Source organism: Morchella sextelata (assembly GCF_020137385.1).
Source record: "Morchella sextelata strain SCLS chromosome Unknown scls_25, whole genome shotgun sequence".
In the NCBI taxonomy this organism is placed as follows: Eukaryota; Fungi; Ascomycota; class Pezizomycetes; order Pezizales; family Morchellaceae; genus Morchella; species Morchella sextelata.
Genome location: NW_025408640.1, coordinates 53,868 through 65,797, shown reverse-complemented (window position 1 = coordinate 65,797; position 11,930 = coordinate 53,868). Strand labels below are relative to the sequence as shown.

General features: G+C 47.0%; 2 protein-coding genes across 2 annotated transcripts; one reads left to right on the top strand and one right to left on the bottom strand.

The window, feature by feature from the left end:
* H6S33_007928 (uncharacterized protein) lies at positions 1-684 on the top strand (the record flags this gene model as incomplete). Its single annotated transcript, XM_044839358.1, has 1 exon — positions 1-684. The coding sequence occupies one exon, from the start codon at positions 1-3 to the stop codon at positions 682-684; it is 684 nt and encodes a 227-aa protein (XP_044688119.1).
* An 822-nt stretch (positions 685-1,506) lies between these two features.
* Positions 1,507-2,528, bottom strand: H6S33_007927 (uncharacterized protein; the record flags this gene model as incomplete). The annotated part of the gene is made up of 5 exons (XM_044839697.1): positions 1,507-1,741; positions 1,814-1,869; positions 1,956-1,999; positions 2,060-2,159; positions 2,457-2,528. The coding sequence occupies 5 exons, from the start codon at positions 2,526-2,528 to the stop codon at positions 1,507-1,509; spliced, it is 507 nt and encodes a 168-aa protein (XP_044688118.1).
* Between the last annotated feature and the right edge of the window lie 9,402 nt (positions 2,529-11,930).

Below are 11,930 nucleotides of genomic sequence, written 5' to 3'. Positions count from 1 at the left end.
ATGTCTGCCGATGCCCCTCCTCCTCCACGGCAAGTCACTATACTCTTCAAGCACTCCAAAGCACCCCCAGACTCTCCCCCACTCAGAGTCTTCTTGACCCTCCACCCCACCGACAAAACCCTAGACCCTTACCTCCTCACAATCGCCCACGACCTCTACTGCTTCGTGGACACCTGCATGGCAGACCAGCTCCCCACCGTCCTGCACTACCTCGGCCGCGACGTCGCAGACATCACGCAGCGCCTCGACGAGCACTACACCAACACCGCGCGCGACAAACGTGTCCTCATCCAGTCCCTCGTCCGAATCTCCGACGAGTTTGAGAAGGTGCGGGAGCTGAAGCAGCGGTGGCTGCAGCTGCCGGAAAAGGAGATGGAGAACCTTCCGCCCTGCGAGGAAAAGACCCTCCCAGAAGTACTGGAGAAACGCGGATTTCTCTATCCATCGACAGCGAACGGGATTGGGGGTGATATGATTCGCGTGTATAATTTGATACTGGGCTTTGTGGAGATGGAGTTTAGGGTGCCGGAGTTTCGTTCGACGGCGATGGAGTGTGGGAGGGGGGTGCCGGGGGTGCCGGATATCGAGGTGAGTGATGTTGCGAGAATTGCGCTTGAGGACATCTATGATCGCATCGTTCAGGTGTTTGGGTTCATGGCGCTGTACCCGGTGCGGTTCCTGTGAGGTGCCTAATCAGCAGAGTAACTTGAGATTGATAAGACGAAGGGGGGTCGGGGAGAGTCGGGTAGAGGGTTGGATTACTGTTATAGTGGGAAAGGATTGTTAGCTTCTTGACGAGGGTTTCTTTGCGTGCGTTTCATTAGTCTATTTACTTGTAAGTGTCTATCACCACCGGCCGGGAAATGCTACAATCATCATGTACGTATGATCTATCTGGTTGAATAATTCAAGCACGAGTAATAAAGATACCAGCATTTTAGAAGCGCTTGCAAACAAGACGAAGAAGACAAACAGACGCTTTCAGGCGGTCCGTGATCAAGGTCTCGGTATGAGTGATGCTCAGGTACGAGGGCGGAGGAGTGATGATGCTTGCTCGGTTACGGTACCGCAGCCTACTTTTATATAGTGTAGAAAACAAGACAGATTCGCTTGGCCTGGTTCAGCCACGTAACCGCGGAATCGGGTCACAACACAGCGCCTAAAGTCAAACCCACAATAACGACAAGATGTTATATAAGGAAAAACTGGCTTGCGAATATGCCGAGATGAAGCCTCGCAGTACTGGCAATTGAAGAACAAAGTAATTGTATAAGATGCGAACCATTACTGCACAATATAATGTCATACTGCTAATATTCTTTTTCTTTTTCTTGCACAGAAGGAAGTGCACGTGCCCCAAGCCAGGAACCGCTATCTATCTACACACCGTCCACACCTGCCCACGCACGAACACAGCAAAATAATTGGTATTGAACAACTCAACTATCTAGATTTTGCTTAGGACGAGTGTCCTGAAGTATTTTGTTGATTGTTCTGGTTTCCCAACTACTCCTGAGCAGAAGTAAAGTTGTCCGAAGACAGCTCCATCTTTCCTCCGACATCCATAACTTCAAGCTTCTTCGAATCTGCCAGAAGGTAGTTTCTGCCAGTGCGCATATCCGAACGAGGACTCGAGCCTGCTGAGGCAGTTACGCGCTGCAGCAGGTGCAATTGGGGCAGCTCGGGGAGCTTGAGCAGTACGCTGCTGATCATGGCGCTGTGGAGCAGACTGCTAAGCACGCTACAGACGCGTAACGCATGGATGTGGCCTTTTCTCCACCAACACCGGCTATGGGCGATAAATGGGGTTCACGCCACCGCAAGCACGATCCCGAGGGCGATATTCCTTCGGCAGCCCCCACACCACTTCTGGAAACCAGTGGTTAGATAGTGTCACGCATAGATTGGAAATGAGAAACGTGAGTGTTTTTTTGCACGTGTTTTCGTCCGCTTACCTTTTTGTCAAGTATGATGTTATCCCACTCAGCAGCCCAGCCTTCTGAGGAGACATGTTAGTAACTAAATCTAGAAGAGGGCTGATATATCTGCAGATGCAAACTGAGTCTAAGAGGAGCCATACCAGCTTTTGATTGTGCTGGTCCCCAGATTTGTTGTTGGTGTAATGGAGGTAGCACCGATCCTCTACTACGATGAGGCTCCTGCCAAGCTAGATTGGTGTGATTTTGGTAGTGGCCCAGTCAGTGGTAGCAGGTTTTTGGGACGTATCCCTCCTCCGAGACATTTCTTTTTACCACCGTATTGAGGTGGGAAGCATGGGTAGAGGAATAGAGCTTATGCTGTCCTCCCTAACACCGTACGGCTCTTGGGACCCATATCTGGCAAAGACAGGTAATTAGCAGATGGAATTAAATCGATACAATATACACAGAGATGATGACAAACTTGAAGAGGAAAGGTCCTGAACTTCAAATGAAGGTCAGTCGTTGAAGAGTCACCATGGTCCCATGATAAGCTGCAACCTCCGGGAGTGTACTCAACTGGCCATGCTCCGTGGCAATGAATAGCATCTTTGATGACTTGAGAGAGAATCAATACTCGTTAATAAAAGCATTAGGAAACGGAAATGAAAAAGACGAAATAGAACACATACCTCTCTTGAAAGAAAAGGCAATCGATGAGTGCTGATAATGATGGTAGGGGCTGTGGGATCTAATAATGGAATGGATGAGTATTTACTGATCAAATTTATAGGAGTAGGGGAGCTCACGAGAGATGCGTGATGAATCGTACCGGTGCTGATTCGACACAGACTAGAGGTCAAACACAGGCCCAAAAGATCGATTTGGGATGACGGAGGTTCCTCCAGAAGAATGTTGAGGCTTGGGCGTTAGGGACATGAGGTTCCTCCAAGGGACCTGGCCTAATAGGAGATAGACCTGATGAGAAGAGGTTTGGGAGGAATCAAATGGTGTTCGATGTTACTGAAACAAAGAGAAGGAATATGAGAACAGGAAAGGAGGGTTGAGAAAAGGGAAGGAAACAAGGGTACCAAGTCTAACAATAGGATTATTCTTTCACTCAAATTAAAATGATGACGGCTTCGTCCAATATTAGCTGAGCCTCAACAGGGATTTAGCGTGCAATGCCGCATACACACCAGACACTCGTTCCAAAGGATACCGGGATCTTCCATTTATCTATTTTCGAAGTTCAAAATTGAGACACCTGCAGTCCAGTGCCATAAAAGTCACAGAGCCTGGGATAACAAGAGGAATTACAGCTTGATATGACCTCTGTAAAGATAACCTTGTAGATAGAAATGGAAGCGGTTATTTATACATAAATTATGTTACAAGATTTCAATGAGATTGCTTACTAAAGTTTGATGATGAATATTTTGTATGCACGGGGGTTTGATGTAACCTACATACATCTCTTACCACATTATTCACTTCAGCTATCTGAACCCATGTACCCTTTCCTGATAAGCCTCCCCCCAATCGAGCAGTAGTCGAGCTCATTCCAGTTTCCGGTGGGCATCAGGTATTGATGGAGTTATAACGAGATCTAGGGTTTCCTTCCGCCCCGTCACCTATGGCCTATTTCCCTCCTCTTTATGCTCACTACAATTATCGGTCCATACCTTTCATCTACCAACTGAATGGTAAAGATGCCGTTACATGCAGCTTTCCGTGTTCGTGGAAAAGGCTCACAAATATCAGGACAAAGCCTCTCACCACTTTCACAAAAGGGATCCGTGCGTTCTCCCTCTTCCCCCAAATATTTAATGCTGGGTATGTCCAAGTAATCCTTTCCAATTCTACCATTTTCATTAGGTGGTCAGACCCCCAAGTATACACTGCTGACGGTTCTTTCTATAGTAATAGCTGCAGAGATTGATGATTTTAATATAATCATAATCCGGGAGAGGTTTTATATATTGGACCAGTAGAGCTTTGACTCTCGATCTGCCCATGATGTCGAGCAGGATTGAAGATAATACGGTCCGGAAGGGAAGGTTAAGGTGCACGCCGCAAGAACTCAGACCTCTTCCTGGACCTCACGGTTTATTTAACTCAGATACTAGAGCCTCTGTCGAGAACATTGGTAAGGATTCCATTGGCTAGCTTAATTCTTCGTTTCTTTATGGCAGTGCTCTCTTCGGTCCTCTAAAGGGCCTGCATGTACTGACATCTAGATCTATACCTCCGATTTGTGAGCGACCCGAGCTAACACTCGTCCCAGAATGCACTCCAATCAATTCTTCACCCTCTGCGATCCCGCACTCGCCCTCAGAACATGTTTCATCACCCAGAAAAAAACATTCCGTGGCCACCAATGGCATAGCTACATCTGGTTTCATGCTTTCCTAGGGGCTCCCAGTGCGGTCGACATAGTCCAGCGGTCGTCGCGGGAGATCGTCGCATCCAACGTTCCAGATACCAAATAGATTACCAGATGGCGGGTGCATATGCTACTTTAGATTCGGACAAAACCCCCATACTTATTACGGATGTTTGCGGAACTGGTGAACAGATCAACCCGACCGCGATATTTATAAATCAGAGACTCAATCAACGGCAACATGGAGGTTGACATCCTTCCCCATCCCCGAACTGCAATGATTTCACCTCCGCGATTCCAAGCGCAATTAAAAACTCATTCAGGTCATATACTACCTCAACATCCATATAAATATGCTCTGGTAGTGCAGTGGTCAGCATACCCTCACCAAAAACATTAAAAATTATAAAATCGAAGGGAGACCTGGGTTCAATTCCCAGCTAGAGCAATCTTTTTTTGTTACTGCTAACCCATGACCCCAGTCCTATATACCCTCCCGTTATACTCCCCTAACCAGGTATCCTAGATACGAGAAGTAGCAGCGCATACCTCCGGACCAAATTGCAGAGGAGCTGCTGCTAGGAAGAATCTAGAAACGACATCTCACAACACCCGTGTATTGATACTATCTTTCTCCGGAAGCTGGTGTTGGTGATCGCATAAAAAGCTCACTCAAGATTAATGCATTAGTACTCTGGAGATACACTAATAAATAACTGATCAGAATCTATCGAACTGTGTATCATTGCGGAAAGAAACTTCAAACCCCCGTCTCATAGACTTCTTTCACGCTCGACGGGCCGCCCACTATATGTGGAGAGTCCGACTCTGCTCCCAATGGCCACGCCCGTCCGTTTTGTTGCACTGGGAGGAAGATGGCTGTCATGAACGCTGGGCCTCCGGCATTGCCGCTGAGGTATATATTTTGGCGCAGGTTCAATATATCTAACGAAATACGAACAAAAGGGGTCTTTCCAAGGATATATTATGATCGAAAATGTTGACTTTAGTCGTCTCTGGTTTGATTCTGGCATATGCAGTCATATGCGGTCACCTAGCTTTACCGGCCGTGAACGGCAGTCTACGGCAGTCGAACATCGTCAGCGGTAGTCATCAACAGTCACCCGCCCACACGTACCCAGCTCCAGTTCCTTACAGCCTCCAGGGTCCGCCCTTCCTCTATAGTCCTCTACGTTGAGGACAGCACGGACCATTACCTGCCGTCCGCCCGATCCTAGCCTACAATCGAACCTTGGAGGTCGCTAGAGGCGAGGGGGGGGGGGGGGCGGAACGCTAGTGGGAACACCTTCGGAAGCTATCTTACTCGTCGAAGGACATCTCGCCCCGCCTCATCCCCGGAGATGGAGATATCTGGCTAATTCGTCTTGGAGTCAAGGTAAAAGGACAATCCACAAATCAAAGGCGGAGAATCACTCTGAATAACAGTATTTTGTGATGTAAGTGAGCTGGGAACTTATATGAAAGAACGGAGCTGTCCGTGCTTTAAGTACGGGGGTTCTTTGCTGTTGGGAATGTCTTACTAATCAGCTCAATCCAGGTTATCGACCGAGTGATAGGCTGTGAGCCAAGAATTGTTCCATTAGGACAACCAATCAGAGTTTCCGGTGGTTTCCCAGTTACTTAGTTCAAACAGGTTGTGCTGAACCGTTTAAGTTAATAGTTGGTGGAGTACTGATCTACTTAAATAGACGGTTAATCGGTTTATGAATCTTCAAAACCGGTTATACCCCGCCGATGCAAGCCCTGTTCGTCAGGTCGAACACCCCTGTTCCTGAGCTCGAACACCTAGATTTGGGAGCTCAAGTCCCCTGCTCCAGGAGATAGAACACCTATCTTTCCAACTTTTATGTGCTAAGAGATGGAATCGCTGTTTCGGTAGTTGAACCGGTTGAAACTCTAAATTTAAATAATTGATAGCACAGTCGGTAAGGCTTGGCCGTATCCGGCATTTAGCAGTCAGTGCCCTTCTGTCTTACTTTTAGACCGGTCTGTACAGTTGGAAACACTGGGATTCCGCGGTTTATTTAGTCATCTGCGGTCGTTTACGATTGTCTATGGCCTACGGCCTCTCACCCTCACCGGCAGTCAAAAGTGCTATACGCCGCTTATCGGTCATCAACGTTAGTCACCAAAGGTCACCCGCCACCAGGTTTCATAGGGCTCTGCAGGCCGGCTAGCCCATCATTTGCTCTCCTCTAAGTTTCTAGACAAGATGGACGTATCCCTACCCAATCTACGCCCGTTTCTACCTCACAATCGAGCCCTAAGGCCGCCTGAAGAGCACGGGGCGGTTCGGAATGCTGCCGGAAACTAGTTTCCTCGTCTAAGGATGTCTCGCCCCGCTCCATTCCCGGAACACGTGGCGATATCTATCGGGAGTCAAGGCAAAGGGAAAGTTTTCAAATCCAAGGCGGACGATAACGCCGATGAACAGCATCGATGACGCAAGGAAACTTGGAATGCACATGAAATGAAGAGGTCGTCCAAGAAATTGGCAGTTGGGAACGGCTCATCTATATATACAATGTCTCAGTAATCAATTCAGCTCCTGTTACCAACCGAGTGATCGCTTGTGAGCCAAGAATATGTGAGATCCGAATTCCTTTGCCGCCTTGAGAGATCTGCCATTCCGTGGACACAAACTGCCAAGCCAAATACACCGATACTGAGAGATCACAGTTTCAACATCTCATGATATCGGAGTTTCTGTGTACATAACTGCCACATTTTTACTTTATGATGGCACTCCAGATCCTCCTTCATTTTGCGCCAAAAAAAAAACAGGAGTTTAGGTTATAAGCCACCCCAGGTTCTATATATACATGCTCTGGTAGTGTAGTGGTCAGCACACCCTCACCAAAAACATTAAAAATTATAAAAACGCAGGGAGACTTGGGTTTAATTCCCAACTAGAGCAACCTTTTTTGTCACTGCTTATCTATGATCCCAGGCCCTATTTAAACCTCAGCTATACCTCCAAACGGACATCCTGGTGACAAAACGTATCAGCTCATACCCTTGGCGTAAAGTGCGGAGGAACTGCTGCTAGGAAAACAGCTATATATTCTATTCTACCGCAAAGAACATATATACAAAGAGAATCGATTTGTTATTTAACCACCCTAGGAATGACGGAGTGTCTGTATGACCACCTTTCATATACCTCTCCTTCAAGGCGGACCCCGCATTGGGTGAGTCCAGCTGGTTGGATTGAAGCCTCACCCAGCCCAACCCACGTTATGAATCGGCTACTCATATCCAACCCAACCCAATCTGCCATACCGGGGTTACCCATTGTTTGTCGATAGGTAAAGAATCCTTCCCCGTCATCAATGGAGAGGGTTTTTTGCGTCGTCAAAATCATCTCAACTTTTCGGTTTTATATGTGGTCATGGCTTATCATTCAACCCAAGGGCTTCCTATGGAACTAGTTTTTTTTTTGGTTAATTCTCGGGAAATAGTTTGCGCCCAACCAACCCACCTATCATTTTAGGTTCACCCAATCCAACCGAAGCCAATTTACCGGGGTGACGAAAATAACCAATCATCCGTTGCGGGGTCTACTTCAAAGGGAGAAAGTAATGAACGACACTTACGAAAGTTAACCGGCGTATTAATACTACGTTTCCCGGAAACTAGCTCCGGCCACCCCCATCTAGATTCTTCCTGCTCGGGTTTAATGTATTCGTACTACTCTGGAGATGTATCTATAGTATATAACTGATTGGAGTATTTCAGACTGTGTATTGACGTCGTGGAAAAAGATTTCTCCCACCCTACACGTGTCCACCCAGCGTCTCCAGAGACCTCAACTCAGGCAGTGTTCCTAACGGTGATGTCCGTCTGTTTTGGGACCCCCTGTCACCCGGATCTCACCCCATAATCAAGCCCTGGAAGCCTCCCGGGGGCCGGGGAAGTCTGGGAACATTGCCCGTAGCTGGCTTGCTTGTCTAACAACATCTCGCCCCGCGCGCTTTACCCCCGGAGCTGGAGACACCTCCGGGACTCGACTGAATTTGGAATCTAGGGGGGTACAAAATCCAAAGGGGGATGATCACACCGATCAACGGTATTTTTGATGTAAGATACTGGGAACTCATACTAAGTGATGGAGTCGTCCGAGAGTTTATGTTGGCCTTGTCATTGACAGTTGCAATCGAATCTTAGTAATCAACTCAGTTCATGTGACTACCCGAGTGATGGTTTGTGAGCCAAGGCTGTTGTTCTAGCAGGAGGGTGGATTGCGCTACAACCAAGCTGCCTTTCTCTCCCGCTGCGGATGAGCGCGTTGTTCAATTGCAGTGCATGCGCGGTAGGTTTATAGGCAGGCGCACGTAGTCTACGCGCTGAGTCTGTCTTGAGCAAGATAATAAAGCTGAGTTTGCCCCCCTCCGCCGACAGGTGTTTCCTCATGCCGTGGACAAGCTCCATGGCCACCAAGCAAACTCTACCGACTCTGACAGATCTCAGTTTCTATCCTCTATAATGCAGGCCGGAGTTTATAAACTTCTTCATTTTTCAATTAACGATGGCGCCATAAATCCTGCTTCATTTTGCTTCCAAATATAGAGAGGTTCAGGTCATAAACCACCACAAGTCTTATACATACATGCTCTGGTAGTGCAGTGGTCAGCATACCCTCACCAAAAACATTAAAAATTATAAAACCGTAGGGAGACTTGGGTTCAATTCCCAACCAGAGCAATCTTTTTTTTTCCTAATTGTACTCTTTCATCCGGATGTGCTGGCAACCGGTACCTTGGATATGTCTGCCGGGAATGTGACAAACAGGGGCATGAAAACTATACGAACAGCATATGCATTTAGGACAATCTGAGAATGCAGTGGTTAGGGGAAGTGACACGTAGCATTTATATACTCGGAGTTAATTCATCGTTTTATGTCGCTCTCAATGACGAAAAGACAGTAAGACCTCCGTTCCGTCACGTTAATCAGCTTCTCGGACAACTCAATAAACATGAAGCTACGCACTCCAGTGTTACATACACTTCCTTACCGAAACCCACGATTGGCGCTACGAACCTCTCAGTATTTCCCCGAGATCCATCCAATTCTACTCCAGACTTAGATTTTTACTAAGAGTTACTAGAGCAATGTCTCTTTCTTATTGCTTTTCTTAGTCGGGATGTGATGCTAAGTCCTGGCACTCCCGGTATGTCCCCGGAGAGGTGACATCCGGGGATATGCGAACTACACGAACATCATGTTCATTCAATCCAGAATGCTAAGGCGGTGGTATAGGGAAGGTGACACACAGCATTTATATAGTCGGACTTAACCCATCGTTTTACGTCTCTCTGAATGACGAAGTACAGTAAGATCACCTTTCCATTACTTGCGCTTATACGGACACCTCGGTGAATATGAAACAACCCCCAGTAGTACAAACCTCTCCTTACCGGAATCTACAATGGATGGTATGAATCTATCGGTATTTTTCTTGAGATAAATCCGGTTGTGCTATCCACATACGTTTCTGTTACTGTAAGTGGCAAATAGTTCATAAGGTTTGTGAGACGAAGTATAGATACCCCCACATAATATCCTCCGGTCATAGGTGAGACTTGTGTCTGTTTGCTTTGCCGGGTAGACCATATTATATTATCCCTTTATCGAGCTCCATCTCCAGAGAGCGGGGGTGTTTCGGTGGTTTTTGTGGCATTTTGCGATTCAAGCGAAAACGCAAATTTCTGAATCTCTGGTAGGTACATGTAGATAATGAGATTATTGAAAAGAACGTTAGGTGAATCAAAGCGATAGAGACATGATTCAACCCTTTTCCCGGCGTTCCCCAATTGCGGCTGACGTTTCCGGTCGGGGATCGTATCTTACTAACCAACTCACCACCCGAGTGATGGGGTGTGACTAAATATATTTTCTGGTCGGACAATACATGTTCGTGGCTGTGAGACTACAGTATTATACCGATCAATTTCAAAGCAACGGTTGATTTCGTGTAACCTACCGTTCTTAACGATACTGATCCCGGGAAAGCGAAAATTGCCCAAGCTCAACCAAAACAAAATATGTTTCCCATATTTCGGAGAAGTGTTCTTATTAGCTGAATTTGTTTAGGACAGAACGTCAAGAGATACCACATATATTACATATTGAAATATTTTGTGTCGGTTTCGGACCGCAGCTGAAGAGCTTGTATCTTACTGATCACCTCCGGATGTCAGCAACCGAGTGATAATTTGTGAGGCAAGACTAGCGTTTTACACGTTTCACAGTCGACTCGATACAAGAACATGCTCGGGACCGCTCAGCTATCTTTACAGCGAGAGTGGTGTCATTTCCATTGGGGTTGGGAGGCCAGCTATCGGTAATGTTCGATTTAGACCACAGTCAAGGGGAAGCATCAGATCCGCTATATAGTTATTCTATAACCCTCCCGTCGGTCGGCGGAAAAGAAGAGGTTAAAAATACAGGACACTTTCTTTTTTTTTTTTTTTTAATAGCCGTTCTTCGTACCATAAGTTCACATCATATGTCACCCAGCAAGTAAAGAGTGACAGGCACCTCCGGTTTCCGGTAGCAGGGTATGTCGCAATCTCAACTGAAATGGCAGTATCACTATATCCAGTATCACTATAGCTAGAGTCGACTATCGTAGCATAGATAATAGACTACCGTTGCATCCAAAGTAAGTACTGTTGATTCTTAAGTCATAGTAACTCACTCGGATCAGCCTCATTTCCCTCCAGCCATTTGCGCCGGGCACGGCTTCGGAGTCAGAATCCGCCACATACCTTGTACAAACACACTCCCACTTCCTGGCACTTAGAAAGCCTCGAAGAAAATGAGAAGGGATTAGATAGCACCAAGAGAGTTGGGTTTCTTTCCGCCACGAGCGGTTTCTCCCAATTTCGTAGGCATGGCCCAGTGCCAAGCCAACGAATTCCATAAAGCACCCCCGGAGCATCTTATGTTTCTTCTAGATATTCAAATCAGTGTAAGTGCAACCTCAAACCCCCACGCGAATGCCCTCGGCATGATACGCACAAGCTCCACGGACCCAAAGCCGTCTCTAACAGCAATTACATCCACACCCGGCTATTCCGTCCACACACGCAGACACAGACGGGCATCCCGGAGTACGTCAGTAGTAAAAAGGGACAAGGAACCTCTACGGGGTCTAAGGGGGGATGGTAGATCGATTCCTTGCGTACCAAAAGTTATCGTCAGCCGCGGAGGTCGCCTCCCAAGGAAGGTCTACATACAGTTTGAGCCGGGCAATGTATGGTATTCTCCGAAGCCGGGGATGATCTACCGACCCGCGCGGAGGTTATAGATAATGCTACTTGAAAGTGCCATAGAGGGGGGCATTGTCTGCGCCGGCATGTAAGATCAATAACGGTGCTTGAATGACATCCGGAGGACAATGCGTTCTGACCTCACATCTATCGTGGGAAAGCTATTGTAGAAAGTCTGATGTGGGGATAAGGTATTAATAGTATTTACTTGTACAATTGGCGTACATACGGTATTTTTGGGGCGGTAGAGCGGGGCTGGAACAGGTAAACTCACACATATGTTCTTCATTTTAAACGCTCTGGTGGGACGTCCCCCGAATCTTCGCC